The 16,715-nt window shown below is 40.3% G+C and overlaps 1 protein-coding gene across 1 annotated transcript; it reads left to right on the top strand.

The window, feature by feature from the left end:
• Positions 1 to 9,285: 9,285 nt before the first annotated feature.
• On the top strand, positions 9,286 to 9,771 carry LOC138898890 (uncharacterized). Its single transcript, XM_070184998.1, has one exon. The coding sequence runs from the start codon at positions 9,286 to 9,288 to the stop codon at positions 9,769 to 9,771; it is 486 nt and encodes a 161-aa protein (XP_070041099.1).
• The last annotated feature ends 6,944 nt before the right edge of the window (positions 9,772 to 16,715 follow it).

Below are 16,715 nucleotides of genomic sequence, written 5' to 3'. Positions count from 1 at the left end.
GTAGGTTCGGAAGTTGAGATCTAAGACTTTTCCTTCTGTGAAAGTGCATTGGAGAGGTCAGCCGATTGAGGAGGCTACGTGAGAGTCCATGTCTGATATAAGTAGTAGATACTTGCTCCTTTTTACTAGTCCAGGTACATTTCTATGTCTGTTTGAGGACGAATGTTCTTTTAGAGGTAGAGATTGTGACGACTCGATAGGTCATTTTGGGTACTAGCTCCCTTTTCTATGTTTTGAGACCTCCCATATCTTTATTTGATGAATTATGACTTGTGTACATAGTTCGTGTCGTCTTTCGGAAATCTTATATATGAAATTTTAAAGAAAATATGATTTTTGGCTGTAAAAATGACTTGAGTTGACCATGGTCAACATTTTTGGTAAACGACCTCGGATCGGTATTTTGATGATTTTGGTAGGTTCGTATGTTGTTTTTGGACTTTTACACATGTTTGGATAAGGTCCCGTGTGACCCGAGGGCATTTCGATGCATTATGTGAAAAATTGGAAAATTGAGTTTCAAACTTGATAATCTTGAGTTTTGATGATTGATTCTTGATATTTGATGTTATAAACTTGTATGAATGTTCGAATTGGAGGCCGAAGGGCACGGGTGAGTTTCAGATGGGTTGTGCAAGGTCTTGGATAACTGATGCCTCAGTTGGTTTTTCTTGCATGCAGTTCTTGCAATTGCGAAGTACCTGCTCGCAAATGCGAGCCTCGCTTTTGCGAGTGATTGCTCGCATTTGCAAAATTAGACTGGGGACTGAAGACTTTGCTTTTGCGAACGGAGAATCACATTTGTAGACTTGGGGGAGTTCGCATTTGCGATCTTGGAATCGAATTTGCGACAACTGAACAACGGCAGGAAGCTTCGTAAATGCGAAGCTTTTGCCGCATTTGGGATGAAGGTTTTTTTTGCAAATGCGATAGAATAGTTGCATTTGCGAAATATGGGGCACTGTGGCACTTGTCCCTTTTGCGATCAGTTATTCACATTTGCGAACAAGATTTCGCAATTGTGACATCTGTAGCGTGTAAATGTTGGAATTTTGGGACTTAGCTCATTTTACACCATTTTTCAACCCTAAACTCCATATATGCGATTTTGAAGAGGGATTTCTGTCCAAATTCATTGACATGCAACTTTAACTTGTTATCAATAAATTTTAATTACTTTTCTATGAATTTTATCATCAAATTTATGTATTCAAGGTAGAAATTAGGGGTTTTGGATAAAATTTAGGAATTTTGTAAAATTAAGATTTAGACCTGAATTAAGGTTGAATTTCGAAATAAATTACATATTCGTACTCCGGGGTGAATGGATAATCGTAATATGGTCCTAATCTTGGATTTCGACCACATGGGCTCGAGTTGAATTTTGTTGACATTTTCAATTTAGCAAAGGATTGAACATTTTTTTTATTCGTGGGTAGTTGCTAAAACTTGTTTTGAATTGTTTGAACGATATTTGGCTACATTCGATTGGTTTGGAGGCTTGTTCTAAAGGAAAAATTGTGGTTAATTGTTAATTCTATTTCAAAAAGAGGTAAGTATCTTGGTAAAACTTTATTTGAGGGAAATAAGGCAGAATGTAGTCTATTTGCTACGTAAATTACGTGTTGGGGACAACGTATATGCAAGGTGATGAGTGTATATGCGTGGGCCATGGGATAAGCATGCGGGTGGAATTTTCTATACTTATACCATATTATTTGGTGTATTATACCTTCCATTCCTTAGATAGATTGTTAATTCTTTGATTACTCGCTTTCAAGTTACTTCTTATGTTGAGATTATTGTGATATTGAGAGTTGAGATCGTGGAAATTGTTGATTGGTTGTTGGTACTAATTGTTGAAAGATTCCCATATGATGAGTTATGTTCAAATACTATTGTCGAAGTTGATTTGCTTCCCACCTTGCTTGGTATTGTGTTGTTGTGATTGCTTGGTGAGGAAGTGTGGAAAGCATGAAGGGTGTTGTCGTGTCTTATTTATATATTGATATAATTGCTTGAGTGATGGCGAGGATAAAGCACGAAAAGTGATATCATGCACATGCTTTATTGTTATTATTATCATGTGAGGATGAGAGTAAAAGTACGAAGTGTGATGCCACACACTTGCTTCATATTATTTTGCATGTGAGGATTAGAGTAAAAGCACGAAAGGTGATGCAGTGCACTTGCTTTTATATTATATGGTGAGGATGAGAGTAAAAGAACGAAGGGTGATGCCGTGCATGTTTGTTGATTTTATTGTTTTTACTTGATATCTGGATTGTGAACTTGGGTTTGTGGTTTCGTTGAATACTTGTGAAAGAGGTTTACTCTGTGATACTTGGCTTTATGTTCCCGAATGCTGCCCCTTTTATATGTCTCTATCCTGTTGTTACTTTTGATACTTTATTTGTTATTCCATTACTTTTGATATATAATTTCACAAGTTTATACAATGTGTCTTGTGTTAGCCTCGTCACTACTTCGTCGGGGTTAGACTCGACACTTGATGAGTACATTGGGCCGGTGTTACTCATACTACACTTCTGCACTTCTTTTACAGATTCTCACATTGGTAGGAGCGGAGTCCGGAGAGGTACTTAGCAAATACCATGTGGTGATTCAAGGTAAAGTTGCATTCCATTCGCAGGACTTAGAGTCACTTTCCTATTTTTATTGTATTGTTTCCATTTTAATTCGGACAATGTTGTATTTCTTTCATAACATTGTATTTCTTTTGATCTAGAAGCTTATGTACTTATGACTCCACGTCTTGGGGTATTCTCGTTAGATGTTGGTTTTAGACTTATTCTGCTTATATAAGAAATTGCTTTTCCGTTATGTTATTATTCTATTGTCAGTATTTTATAGTGGTTCTTCCTATTTATTTTGTTGTGTGTTGGCTTACCTAACAAGCATTATTAGGTGTCATCACGATCCCGATTGATTGAGATTTTGGATCGTGACAAGTATTAAATTTTTCATGTTAAAAGGCTTGGTGTCTTTGTTAGTCTATTTTTATTGTTATTTAATGTGGATATTATTTTTGTGGAATAGTAGTTCCCAACAAATTTTACTTATGTTGTGATTTCAAAAGCTCCATCAAAGAGTTAGAGACTGGAAAAAGTTGGGCCATTGAAGGAGGAAATGCTCTTCATTTCTAAGCCACAATAAAAATAAATAGAGATTGTACCGTCTGAGAATAGCTTTGATTTACCTAGCGAGTCAGAAGATTGGAGCAACAGTACTACAATTTATTGTGAAAACACAAGAGGGGTAAATTGTGGTATTTTAAAATTATTAGTTGACTTAAAATGATCTAGTTGACCTAAAATAATTCAGTTGGACGGACATCAGTGTATGTACCAAAAATATTAGTATTTTTATTGGAACAAGTAAAAAACGTAATAAAATTTGAAGTGTAGAAAGTAAACTTGAGATATGATATCCTTATATTGCTTTCATAAACATACATCCCCTTGGGTTTCATTTTGAGCTCCTTTTGATCTTGAATTTGGTACAATTTTGATGGTTTTCACACTATTGTATAGGGTAAAATATGTTTTTATTAAATGATTATGTGAGAAAGCGACACGTGGAGCCGAATATAGAAGACAGTCAGAACCGAAGGCAACGATCTCATTTATTATTGGAGAGAATGATATTCATAAAGATAAAATAAATACCTACCACCCGGTAGCATTCAATGAAGAATATTCTATAACATTAAGCACACAGTTCGTTACAGAAATATGGCATTCACTGCCTACCGTTACACATTCTTCAATATCCCTCATAATTGTTATTTAAGAGGGGCTTGATCCTTGGACGTTGTTCCCTAGGTGCAAATATAAATTGTGGGCTCTACCATCATTTTAAAGGACATGAATTTTCTGATAAGCATACCCTATCTTCTATCAAAAGCTCAATAACATTTTTACTTTCTTGCTTATTTACATTTTTTTACTGCCCCCGGAAGCTCTACTCCCGAGCTTAAGATCTCTATTGTCTTATCTCGATTTCAACGCTATATCTTATATTTTTGTCTAAATTATTTATCATTTTAGGATCAAATCGATTCACTTGTCTATAAATCACGTATAAATCAAATTGTACCATTTTATGAGTAAACAATTTGGCGCCCACCGTGGGGTTTAGACAGTTGTGTTATTGAATTGATCCTTGCATCTATTACTAACTTGTTTAATTCTTTGTTCCTAGAAAAAATCATTAAAAATTGCAGATAACGATGTCAACATCGCACACAATGTTGAGGCCCATGGAAATCAGCCTCAGCACGAAGATTCAATCAGCAATACCCACAACGAGGGGATGAGGACACATCGGTTGATGGCGAGAAATATCCACGACATGTTCGAGACACAACTCCTGATGATGCTGAAGACGAGCACGTCGTTGAAACAATAAGGATCCTGAGGGAGCGACAAAGGCCATTATGGGCCCATCTTTCGCGGCGTGATCATGCCATGACTAAATTAAGGCAGGCATTGTCAGGTGATTCCAACAACACGAATGGATGAGGTCGAGTTCCTCCAGGTGCTCCCGTAAATATAGCAATGCAGAGGGTCAATAATAACACCCTAAGGGGGGAACGGTAGCAGATCTAGTAACAACAATGAGAATGATCCCTCTAAAACTGAACTCATGCGGTTCATGAGGTAAATAAACGCCCAAATGGATCAAATACCGGGTGCACCACCAATATTGAAAGGACCAGATTCAAAGAAGTACACCCAACTACCGTTCAAACCGATCGCGGTACCATTGTTGATCCTGAAGCGATTCAAAATGCCAGACGTGCCAAAGTATGATCGGACTTCAGATCCTCAGGAGCATATCACTACCTATAACGGCGGTGAAGGGAAATGATTTGGCTCCGTACGAGATTGAGTTAGTCTTATTGAAGAAATTTGGGTAGACCCTCACGAATGGGACCCTGACATGGTATTCACTCTTGTCCGAGTATTCCATAGATTCTTTCGAGATGCTCACAGATTCTTTTATTAAGGCCCATGCCGGGGCCAGAAAGGTACAGGCCCGAAAGGCCGACATATTCAGGATTGCACAAGGAGAGTCCGAATTGTTGCGGGAGTTCGTGAGCCGATTCCAGATAAACATAATGCTGCTCCCAGTCGTGCCAGACGAATAGGAAGCAGAAGCATTTACTAGAGGGTTGAATCTGGGAGGTTCTGATGATTCCTGAAAATTTTAAAAAAGTCTGCTCGAGTTCCAGGCAACAACATGGGCGGATGTTCACAACCGGTACGTGCCAAAGATAAGAATTGAAGATGATCAACTCGTCTTTCCGGCGTCAACCAAAGCTCGGGACCGGGAAAAGAGTAAGGAGAAATTGAAGGATGATTTCAACAGAGATCGACGGTCTTCAAGGGGTGAGTTTTACACTATGAGTTGGCCGAAGGACGCGACAAAGGTTTTCGGTCGGCAGATAGATTCTCTATCAATAGGAAAACTGATCGCGACCAGAATAATAGGTCATTATAGGACAAGGAGACATTGGATTCTCGAGATTCTTCCTACCCCAGGCTTTCCGAATATAACTTTAACGTTAGCATAGTGGTGTTGGTGTAAACTATGAGGAATATTAAAAAGGCACGGTTCCTGAAGCCAATGATATTCAATCCCAACCAAAGGGATCCTAATCTGTAGTGTGAATACCATGGAACCAACGGCCACCGGACAGAAGACTGTCGGCATCTGCGCGATGAGGTGGTGACATTACTGAAAAAGGGCCATCTTAGAGAATTTTTAAGCGATCGGGCTAAAAACAACTACGACCGCAATCATGATAATGGAGAACCTTCAAAAGTAGGAGAAAATCCCCCACACTTGATGATCAACATGATTTTCGGGGGGAACGAGATTATTGTGTGACATTTTCATCGGCAAAAAAATGAAGGTGTCAGTAACCCATAGTAAGAGACTCTGGGAAGTCGTTGAGGATGACATTACTTTCATGGAGGAAAACGCATATGGATTGTTGCTGCCGCACAACGATGTATTGGTAATCTCTTTAAATGCCTTAGATTTTAAAATTAAACGTGTTTTGGTGGACCCAGGAAGTTCGGCCAATATCATCCAGCAGAGAGTCTTGGAGCAAGCCAAACTCATCGGAAGTATTATTCCAACCACAAAACTCCTTGCCGGGTTCAACCTAGTAAGAGTCACAACCCGAGGAGAGATCCTGCTGCCCACAAATGTCGGGGGGGTTTTGCCGGACATATGGGTTACAATATTATCTTGGGGAGACCATGGTTACACGAGATGAAGGTTGTGCCATCAACATATCATCAGTTTCTGAAATTCCCAACTCCTGAGGGAATTAAACAAATAAGAGGTGACCAGCTGGCAGCAAGGGAGATGAATGAAATCTCAATTTCCAATAGCAAAGGGAAGGAGAATGCGGCATAGAAATTACAGGAACTGGCGTCTTCTCCTGAGCCGAGCGAAGTTAACCAAGGGGAAGAGTCGTCAGAATCCTATCAGGTACCAAGATATTTCCAGGTACCAGAAGAGATGGACGCAACAAAATCTATATCGGAAGAACTTGAACAAGTCGCATTGTTCGAAAAGTTCTTGGAGAGGAAGTTTCACTTGGGGACAGGACTACACCCTAAGATCAGGTATGGGTTTATCGAATTTCTTAAATTTAATGTCGATTGTTTTGCGTGGTCACATGCGGATATGACAGGTATCCCGCTAGAAGTGGCCATGCAAAAACTGAGCCTGGATCCCATCATCCCTTCGATAAAACAGTAAAAAGTCCTATTCCCAAAGTCAGAAACAAATTTGTCAAAGAAGAGGTAACTCGCTTGCTTGATATCGGTTCAATCCGAGAGGTAAAATATCTTGACTAGCTAGCTAATGTAGTAGTAGTTCCAAAGAAGAATAATAAATTTTGCATGTGTTGACTACAAGGATTTGAATAAGTCGTGCCCAAAAGACTCGTTCCCATTGCCAAACATTGATCAAATGATTGATGCGACGACTGGGCACGAGTTAATGAGTTTCCTTAATGCTTACTTTGGGTACAACCAAATCAAGATGAACCCAGAGGATCAGGAAAAAACTTCATTCATAACAAATTTCGGCACATATTATTATAATGTGATGCCTTTCGGTCTAAAGAACGCCGGAGCCACTTATCAATGGCTCATGAATAAAATATTTGAGAGACAAATAGGGAACACTATGGAAGTTTACATAGATGATATGATGGTTAAGTATTTGAACGCATGTGATCATATTAAACACTGGCAAGAGACCTTTAACATCTTAAGGAAGCACAACATGAAGCTTAACCCCGAGAAGTCTGCATTCGGGGTCAGCTCCGGTATGTTTCTGGGATTCCTTGTGTCACAAAGGGGGATCGAGGTTAATCACGACAAAATCAAAGCCATCGAATACATCATGGACCAGCTATCAGGCGTGAAAGAGGTTCAAAGACTCATAGGGAGACTGACCGCTTTGAGCAGATTCATTTCCTAGTCCTCAGAAAAATGCCATTATTTCTTTGCACTCTTCAAAAAGAAAAATAACTTTGAGTGGACTCCGGAATGTCAACAGGCTCTGAAGTATTTAAAAATATATTTGTCAAGTTCTCCACTATTGTCAAAACCAGAGGAAGGCGAACAACTGCTGATCTACTTAGTAGTCTTGGAGGTAGCGGTAAGTACCGTTTTAATATGTGAGGACGAAGGTATGCAATCTCCTATTTATTATGTTAGTAAAATCTTAACTGGAGCAGAAAAACGCTACCCACATCTAGAAATATTGGCCTTAGCTCTCATAGTCATCGCTCGAAATCTTAAGCTTTATTTACAATGTCATCTGATAGCCATGGTGTCCAGTTTTACCCTGCCGAATATTCTTCATAAACCTGAACTTTCAGGTAGGATGGCCAAGTGAGCCATTGAAATGAGTGAATTTGACATAGAATATAAGCCTAGTACTGCGATTAAGTCACAAGTTTTAGCCGACTTTGTGGTCGATTTCAGTCTACGACTGTTGCCTTTGGCTACCAAAGAAGTAGTGATGGTGTCAAAATCAATATCAGGAGTTTGGACCTTGTTCACTAACCACACCCTCGGGAGAAACCTGAGGCAGGCCATAAGAACCGTTCCTCTGACTAACAATGAAGCAGAGTATGAAGCTTTGATTGCAGGACTCGAGCTGGCCCAGGGACTGGACTCCGAGGTCATAGAAATAAAATGTAATTCCTAATTGGTAATAAATAAGGTCTACGGGATCTTCGAAGCCTAAGAGGAACGCATGCAACAATATGTAGTGAAAGTTCAGGATCTGCTAGCTCGGTTGAAGGAATGGTCAATTATGCATATCCAAAGGGAAGAGAATGCGGAAGAGGACACACTAGACAATCTAGGTTCATCCACGGAAATGAAGTGACCAGACTCTAGCAGGACCGTACAACTTATGCATTTGGTATTGGACGCAGATAGCTATTACGAGATAAACTCAACCAATTTAGTGTGGGACTGGAGAAATGAGAATATTGACTACCTCGAGCATGGAAAATTGCCTGATAATCCTAAGGCATCTCAGGCGCTGCACACTAAAGCAGCTTGATATAGCTTCAAGGGAGGCCAATTGTACAGAAGATATTTCCAAGCCCATTGGCCCGATGTTTGGGAGCTTTCGAAGCTAACTATATTATGCGAGAAGTTCACGAAGGTGTATGCGGAAATCACTCAAGCACGAATTCCTTAATGTTAAAATTAATTAGGGAACGATACTACTGGCCCTGGACAGAACAAGACGCCAAGGCTTAAGTTCAAAAATGTGATAAATGTCAATGCTACGCACCATTGGTACATCAACCGACAGAGCCACTGCACTCAGTTTTGTCACCATGGCCATTATTGAAGTGGGGGATGGATATCGTCGGACCACTACCACCGGCCCCCGGTAAGGTAAAGTTTCTTTTGATTTTAACTGACTATCTTTCTAAGTGGGTTGAAGTAGGTCCTTCTTAGAGGATCGACGAACGTAAAGTGGTATATTTCTTGTAGGAGAATATAATTTGCATATTTGGGATACCAAAAGAGATAACCTGTGACATCAGGCCACAATTTATAGGTGCTAAGGTCAAAAAGTTCCTTGAAGTCTTAAAATCAAAAGGATCACATCATCACCCTATCATCCGAGCGCAAATGGTCAAGCAAAATCAACGAACAAGGTGATTATTTTGAATGTCCAAAAGAGATTGGAAATGGCTAAAGGCAAATGGCCCGAAGAGCTACCAAGAGTACTATAGGCATACCGTACAACAGTCAAATCAAGCACGGGGAAACTCTTTTCTCTTTTGTGTACGGATCGGAAGCCTTGATCCCGGCGGAAGTAGGAGAACCTACCCTAAGATATTTCCGAGCGGACAAAGAAGCAAACAATGAAGCAATGTTGGTCCAATTGGAGCTGCTCGACGAACATAGGGACTTGGCACATACAAGGATGGCGGCCCAAAAGCGGAGAATTGAAAGATATAACAATCGAAGAGCCAACCTCCAGTATGTCAAAGTAGGAGACTTGGTTTTAAGGAAAGTAACTCAGAACACCTGGGAGCTCAACGCAGGGATGCTGGGGCCAATGTGGGAAGGCCCCTACCGCGTTTCCGCTGTCACTGGAAAAGGGTCATACGAATTGGAAAGTCAAGATGGAGTAAAGTTGACGAGCAACTGGAATGTGGCACACCTCAAAAGATATTATTGCTAATGAACCTGACCTACACTGAAAGTATGTGCTGCACTCATTTTCCCTTCATCCAGTTTTTGTCCCAATTGAGTTTTTTTGGCAAGGTTTTTAACGAGGCAACAACGAAAAGCATAGTACTAAGGAAGCTTTGTCTGCAGAAATAAGACCTTAAAATGACAAGGCACGCAGATGATGGATCACTATGGAGAGGTTAGATAATCTTTGGCTTGGTAGCAAAAGTTCCTACTGGGAAGTAAAATTTGCTATCGGATAAGGGTTACCCGAACGTTCACGGGTGCAAGCCACTAGGGTTTGTTAGATAGTCTTTGGATTGATAACAAATTTCATAAGGGGAAGTGAAGCTTGTTATCGAACTAAAGATTATCTAACCATCAACTGGTAGAATTTCAAAAGAATCAAGTTTTTCAGTGTTCAAATTTGCATTCTTCGCATTCGAACACTGGGGGGAAAGATATGAGGATACAAGAACAATGACTGCTACACCGATCGAAATACGAAACTCGGAAACAAAGTTGTATCACCGGGACCGAAGACAACGCAACCAACCCCGTAGAAACAAGTTGTACAAATTAGCCACAATGAAAAGAATAAAGTAAAGTCCTTTTATTTCTATCTTGTTTCTTGTCTGAACGATGAATTAATTTTATCATTTGAAAGTTAAACAAGTACTTCAAATGCTAGTGCTGTAATGAAAGGAGACATCCTCTTCAAGAGCACCGTAAACATAGGAGGGCCCTCTCTTATGAAACCCTCACATTAAAGGGTTGATTTCGAAAAAACTTATGCCCCGGAATTCGAATGCTCTCAGGGAAAAATACACTCGAAGCCTTGCATAATTCGATGCAAAGAGTAAAACTTATGAAAATACTTCAATGAAAAGGACGCAAAGAGTAAAACTTGCACATATACGTAAACGAAAAGAGAAAAACTTGAAGAGTACTTAAACGAAAAATGTGCCAAGTAGCACAAATAAAAAAGAATGAAAAAGAATAGAAAGCAAAAACTAAGCTACTGTATCTCCGGAACACGGAGGAAGAGAAGCATCTGCACCCCAGAAGAAGTGGGTGGATCTGCCGCCGGCTCAATATCTTGGCCTTTACCATTTTGGCCTTCAACATCATCACCTTCCGCTTCTTTTTCAGTTCCCGAGAACTCAAAACCGGAACTAGAAGAGTCGGTAGCATCAAGGCGGGCCGGAAGACCATTTTTGGTAGTTGACTCCAGCTCATGTGCCTTAGCGATTTCGCCATCAAAGTCAATGACACACGCTTTGGCCTCTTCCAAGGTTTTTATACTCATGCTAATCATAGCATATGTTTTTTCGACAATGAGGAAAGCCGCTCGGCGCTGGAGTTCTTCTTTAAAGTCGGTCAACCTCGGCAGAAAGGTTATCCTGCGCGGATTTGGTGGCCCAGAGGCTGACATCAAGGTCACGGAGAGTGGAGCTGAAAACTCTATTGTGCTCAATGGTCCTCTTATGCTTCTCCTCCAACCGGGCATACTTCGCCTCGGTAGCAGTAACTTCTTCAGTCTTGGAGTTTAAGGTTGCCTCCAAATTATTCAATCATTCAGCGGAGGCAGCCTCACGATCGGATGAAGCAAGAATGGTATTTAGATTTCAACCCATTTGGCCTTAGTTTCGTCAAATTGTACCCTTAATGGGGAAAACTCATGGCTAAAGATCCCTACTTCTCGTTCGCTTTACTGCAACCAAGCCCCCAACTGAACGGCCTCAGCAGCTTGTGCTTCCAGTTCTGATAGGTGAGCAGCAGACTGATCTTGCTTATTCAAAAGTTGATCCCGCACGGAGGTAAGTTATTCCTTATCACGAATTAGCCTTTGAAGGCCCTCAGAAGCAAGGAAATTGGCCTGCAAAACGAAAATGCAAATTTAAAACCTTGCCATAACAAAGATAGAAGAAACAACATAGGAAACAAAGACTATACCTCCGCTGTATTGTGCATGGCATTGTTCAGCAAACACTCTCCCGAGAAAGTTTGTATTTTATCCCTATCTTTTTCTAAAGCCAAAGGCTTCGTATAGTTAGAAAATTCCACCGATCGGAACAACAGATGGCATCCGGTAGATACCAAGAGGGTGATGCTCCTCCTCCTTTGGGGATCTTCGGAGGGGACGACGTAATTTTGCCCCAAACTCCTATAAAGTAGGGATTGGGGAAAAGGTCCATCCTCCTTGTCGGGCAACTACGGTCGGTAAAGATGATGTTCCAATTGCTGGTGGCGAAGACAGAGTTGGTAAAGAAGGAGATGAAACTGATGGCGTTGTAGGTTGAGAAGCAGCTACAACAATCGCAGTGCTAGTTGTTGGTTGCTCATCAACCGAGGATGGGAGAGTGTCATGCCCCAAAATCGAGGAGGGCGACTGGCGCTCAACCGAGTGAACCCGACCGAGCAAGCTTGTTATATTTCATTCTTCCCAAACTTATCCACGAATGGAGATAATACATATTTTCATTAATTAGACAAAAAGGTATTCATGTATACAAAACCAATTCATTACCAATTGTTTCATCATTTTTAAATTCTCAAATGGACAAATAATACAACCACAACATAACATATTTTGACTTTCCCAGCACCAATACACAACCCACACTATGTCTACAGAGCCTCTATAGATAAAGAAGAGTACAATGATAATGCCGGCAACAAGGCCCCAGCTATACCTCAAACAGAATACACATAGTACAAAAAATTCATGACCCCGGGATGAAGTGGGGCTCACCAAGTCAGCTGGGAAGAAGGTGTACTTCTATCACTGATCAATATCTCCTGTTGTGGAACCACCTCCATCCATTTAAAGATGTAGCGCCCTCGGCAAAAGGGACGTTAGTACCGTCGAATAGTACTAGTATGAAAACCAAACACCCTCTCAATAGAACAAATAATACAAACAAGAATATCATAATATCAGTGAAAGCCTTAATCAACATTAAACCTCAATTTAGGATTAAGACAATGTTCAAATTAATTTCCATATCTCACATTGGGAGATTTTTAGTATTGATATTCCATTGTTCACAATACCATTATTCACAATACCAATACCACCGTACTCTCAGAACGGAGCCCGATCACGACCCGACCGGCTAGGCTATATCATTAGAGACATCAACCACTATTACCCTCAATGTCAATACCACCGTCTTTAACACGGAGTCCAATCACGACCGGATTGGCTAGGCTATCCATTAGGGACATCAACCACAATCACCATTTCAATTACAATTTCCAGCACAATCACCACCATATGTGTGGCATGGTGTATGATCATGACCTGACCGACTAGGCTGTCTTATTCGAGACATCAACCTTTTTATATTATCAATCATTGCATTTCATATTACTTTCACATCTTTTCATTTCATTGGCACTAATGGCCATAAATATAAGATCATTCTTGGCACGTTGGCCATATTTAGTATTTCCTACTCACCTTTTCACTTTCTAACATCAACATCATTAACAACAATCAACAACAATTCAAATCAAGGCATGTAGTACACATGTGAGCAATTAAGAGTCTAAGGCACATAGAGATTCTTCACAAAATTTGGCATAATAGCCTTCGTTTGAATTTAACTTGAAGTCGAACATTTCTAATGCACAACCCATATTTTTAACACATCCTCAATTGATAACACAACATAAATAAAGCATTTGGAATACTTGTTAAACATATATCTTTCAACCCAATCTTACTCGGACTAGCCAATTTTATAATGATCCACTCGGGACTTACATAATTCACATGAATATCGTGGGATCCAATTCTAAGAGAAGAGTTTAGCCAACATAACTCACTTGAGCTTCCTTACACTCTAAATGTTCCAGAATTCTTAGCAACTTCAATCTATTGTAGAAGTATAATAAATTGAATCAAAATTAGGAAGATGATTATGGTTCTAGCTCATTTGAGCATTTTATCAAACACTAGGTGTGCATTAAGGTTTCAAGGTCCTTTTATGTAAGATTTCATCATCCCAAAACCCAATCTTTACCATTTTTAGCTCAACATTCTTCCTACACCTTTTGATAACACATACATCTAAAATAAACAACTCTCTTGCCCAAACATTATCTTGTTAATTACATATTTCTAGACAAAATTCAAAATTGAGGGTTAGGGTGTAGAATCTTACCTCTAGGATGAAGACCTAGTGAGTTTCCCTTCTTAATCTTCCAAAACTTGAGCAAGAATTGAAGAACAATTATTGAAGAACACCTTCTCACTCTAGGGCACTCTCTCTCACTCTAAAATGTCATATTATAGCTAAAATATAGCCCAAAGAATGTATTTAACGAAATAGGGTCGCGTTTTAAAAACCCAAAAATAAAGCTCCGGAACAAATTCTGCGATCGCATAATCAATATGCGGACCGCATATCGGTAGCATAATTGCTGACCAAAACGACCAAAAATCTGCCTGTCTTTACGGTCACTATGTGGTCCGCATAACTGTTCTGCGGTCGCATAATGAACCGCATAACAGTTATGCGATCGCATAGTCGACCGCATAATTACATCCAAGCTGACCCTCTTCTACCTCACTTCTTCGGCCATTATGCAACCAATAGAGTGATTCTGCGGTCGCATAATGGACCGCAAAAATGCATTTTTTCGCCAAAAAATTTCCTTTACTTTTCGGTGCATTGTTCAACCCAAAGAGTCCGAGCCGCGGTGAGCTTGCGAGAATACTCAACACGTAAAACTAATTCGGCACCACAAAACATTATTTTCTTTTGCAAAATTTTACGGAGCCTTACAAAGAGACCCGGTACCCAACCTCATGGTACCGGGAACAACGATTGGGACTCAAAAGCGAGAATTGGCATCTTCCACTACATTATATTCCCCCCGAGTGACGAGGTATCGTCCTCGATTGGTGTAACTAGCTCAACAAATTGAGCATTCTGTTGAGCTGATGAAGGTCGTGGTCTTCTATGTAGAGAACTTCCTTCATTATTCATCATCGTCGATCAAGGAGAGAATAGTGGGGGACTCCGAGGTTTGCGGATACAACAGATGTACCTTGAAGTCTCCATACAACACCAAGCATTATCAGCTAGTAGCGGGGCTGATAAGAAGCACCTAGATCTGCACACAAAAACATGTGCAGAAGAGTAGCATGAGTAAACCACAACGGTACCCAGTAAGTTCCAAGCCTAAACTCGGTAGAGTAGTGACGAGGTCAGGTCAGGCCCACTAGTATATAATAAATAAAGTAGGAAAATATAACAGTATAATAAGAGATTGGAATTTAACAAAAAGAAAACACAGCGATATAACAATGCAACACACAGGGATAAACAACAGGGAATCTCCCGAGATACCGTCTCGTAGTCCCAAAATAAATATGCAGGGAGAACCCCCGAGGTACCGCCTCGTAGTCTCAAAAGTAAATATACAAGGAGAACTCCCGAGGAACCGCCTCGTATTCTCAAAAGTAAATATGTAGGGAGAACTCCCAAGCAACCGCCTCGTAGTCTCAAAAGTAAATATACAGGGAGAACTCTCGAGGAACCACTTCGTAGTCTTAAAAGTAAATATGCAGGGAGAATTCCCGAGGAACCGCCTCGTAGTATCAAAAGTAAACACAGAACTAAACTGATAAATACCATAGTAAATAGCAAGAACTCTACAGTTAAGACTGATAAAGAACAAGGAAAAAAAGGAAAATCAACTAGGCATGCTTCATAGAGTTCAAATAATTAGTTAAGGCAAGTAGACATGCGATATCTGGCTAATCAGGATAACTACGCATGTTGGAATAACTCAATTAAGAATGAAAACAGACTAATACTCATTTAAACGGTATAACTCAAATTAAAGGAAAAACATGTTACTACTTAGTAAAATAAATCGGGGTTTTCAACAAATAGCCCGTGTACGTACTTGTAACCTCACGTACACGGCGCTCACATATCAAGACAGTACCAAATCCTAAGGGGATTTCTCCCACACAAGGTTAGGCAAGCCACTTACCTTGAACCAAGCTCAATCAATCGGTGACAATGCCTTTTCCACGAATATCTAACTCCAAGTGGCCCAAATCTAGCCAAAATAAATTACATAACATAAATATAACTACAAGGAACTAATCTAGCTAATGAAATCAAAACTAAAGCGATAAATTAGAAAATCTACCTAAAATGCCTCCCTGGGACCACGTCTCGGAATCGGGTAAAAGTCACAAAATATGAACACACATTAACTCACGAATTAACTCATACCAAAATTACTCAAATCCGATACCAAAATCTCGATCAAAACCCCAAAATTTGGCCTAAGATTTTTTCTCAACTTTTCCCCAAATTTTAAACCCCAAATCCGAAATTAATAGGAGAAAACAACTATAGATTAATGGAAAACAACCAAAAAATATTTAGGAATCATTACCCCAAAGCTTCCTCTGAAAATCCCTCGAAAAGTCGCCAAATTCCGAGCTCTCAAGTCCAAAAATGAAGAATGAAATTAAACCCTCGCACTTAGCCCTTTTTCTGCGAGCCTTCAACCACATTTGAGGTCTCGCACCTACGGAATTTCCATCGCAGGTGCAGATTTCACTTAAAACTCATCGCCCGCTTCTGCGGTCAAAAGGTCGCACCTGCGTGTGCGCACCTGTAGACCTATGTCCTCTTCTGCGGTCCCCCACCGCTCCTGCAATCTCACCAGCGCATCTGCGGGCATCACAGATACGGAAATCACCTCTCACCTACGACCCCTTACCATTCCTTCAAAAACCACTTCTGCGCTTAATCATCTGCACGTGCGACCCCGCACCTATGATCTCCCCACCGCAGGTGCGAAAACACCAGATGCCTGAAGGCTTCAGCAATTTACTAAGTTCAATATTTCTTCTGTTAAGCATCTGAAATGGCCCCCGGGACCCCAACAAACATACCATCCAATCCTAAAACACCA

Source organism: Nicotiana tomentosiformis, chromosome 9, assembly GCF_000390325.3.
Source record: "Nicotiana tomentosiformis chromosome 9, ASM39032v3, whole genome shotgun sequence".
NCBI lineage: Eukaryota > Viridiplantae > Streptophyta > Magnoliopsida > Solanales > Solanaceae > Nicotiana > Nicotiana tomentosiformis.
Note: the sequence above shows the minus strand (reverse complement) of the source record. Positions and strands in the feature narration are given on the sequence as shown.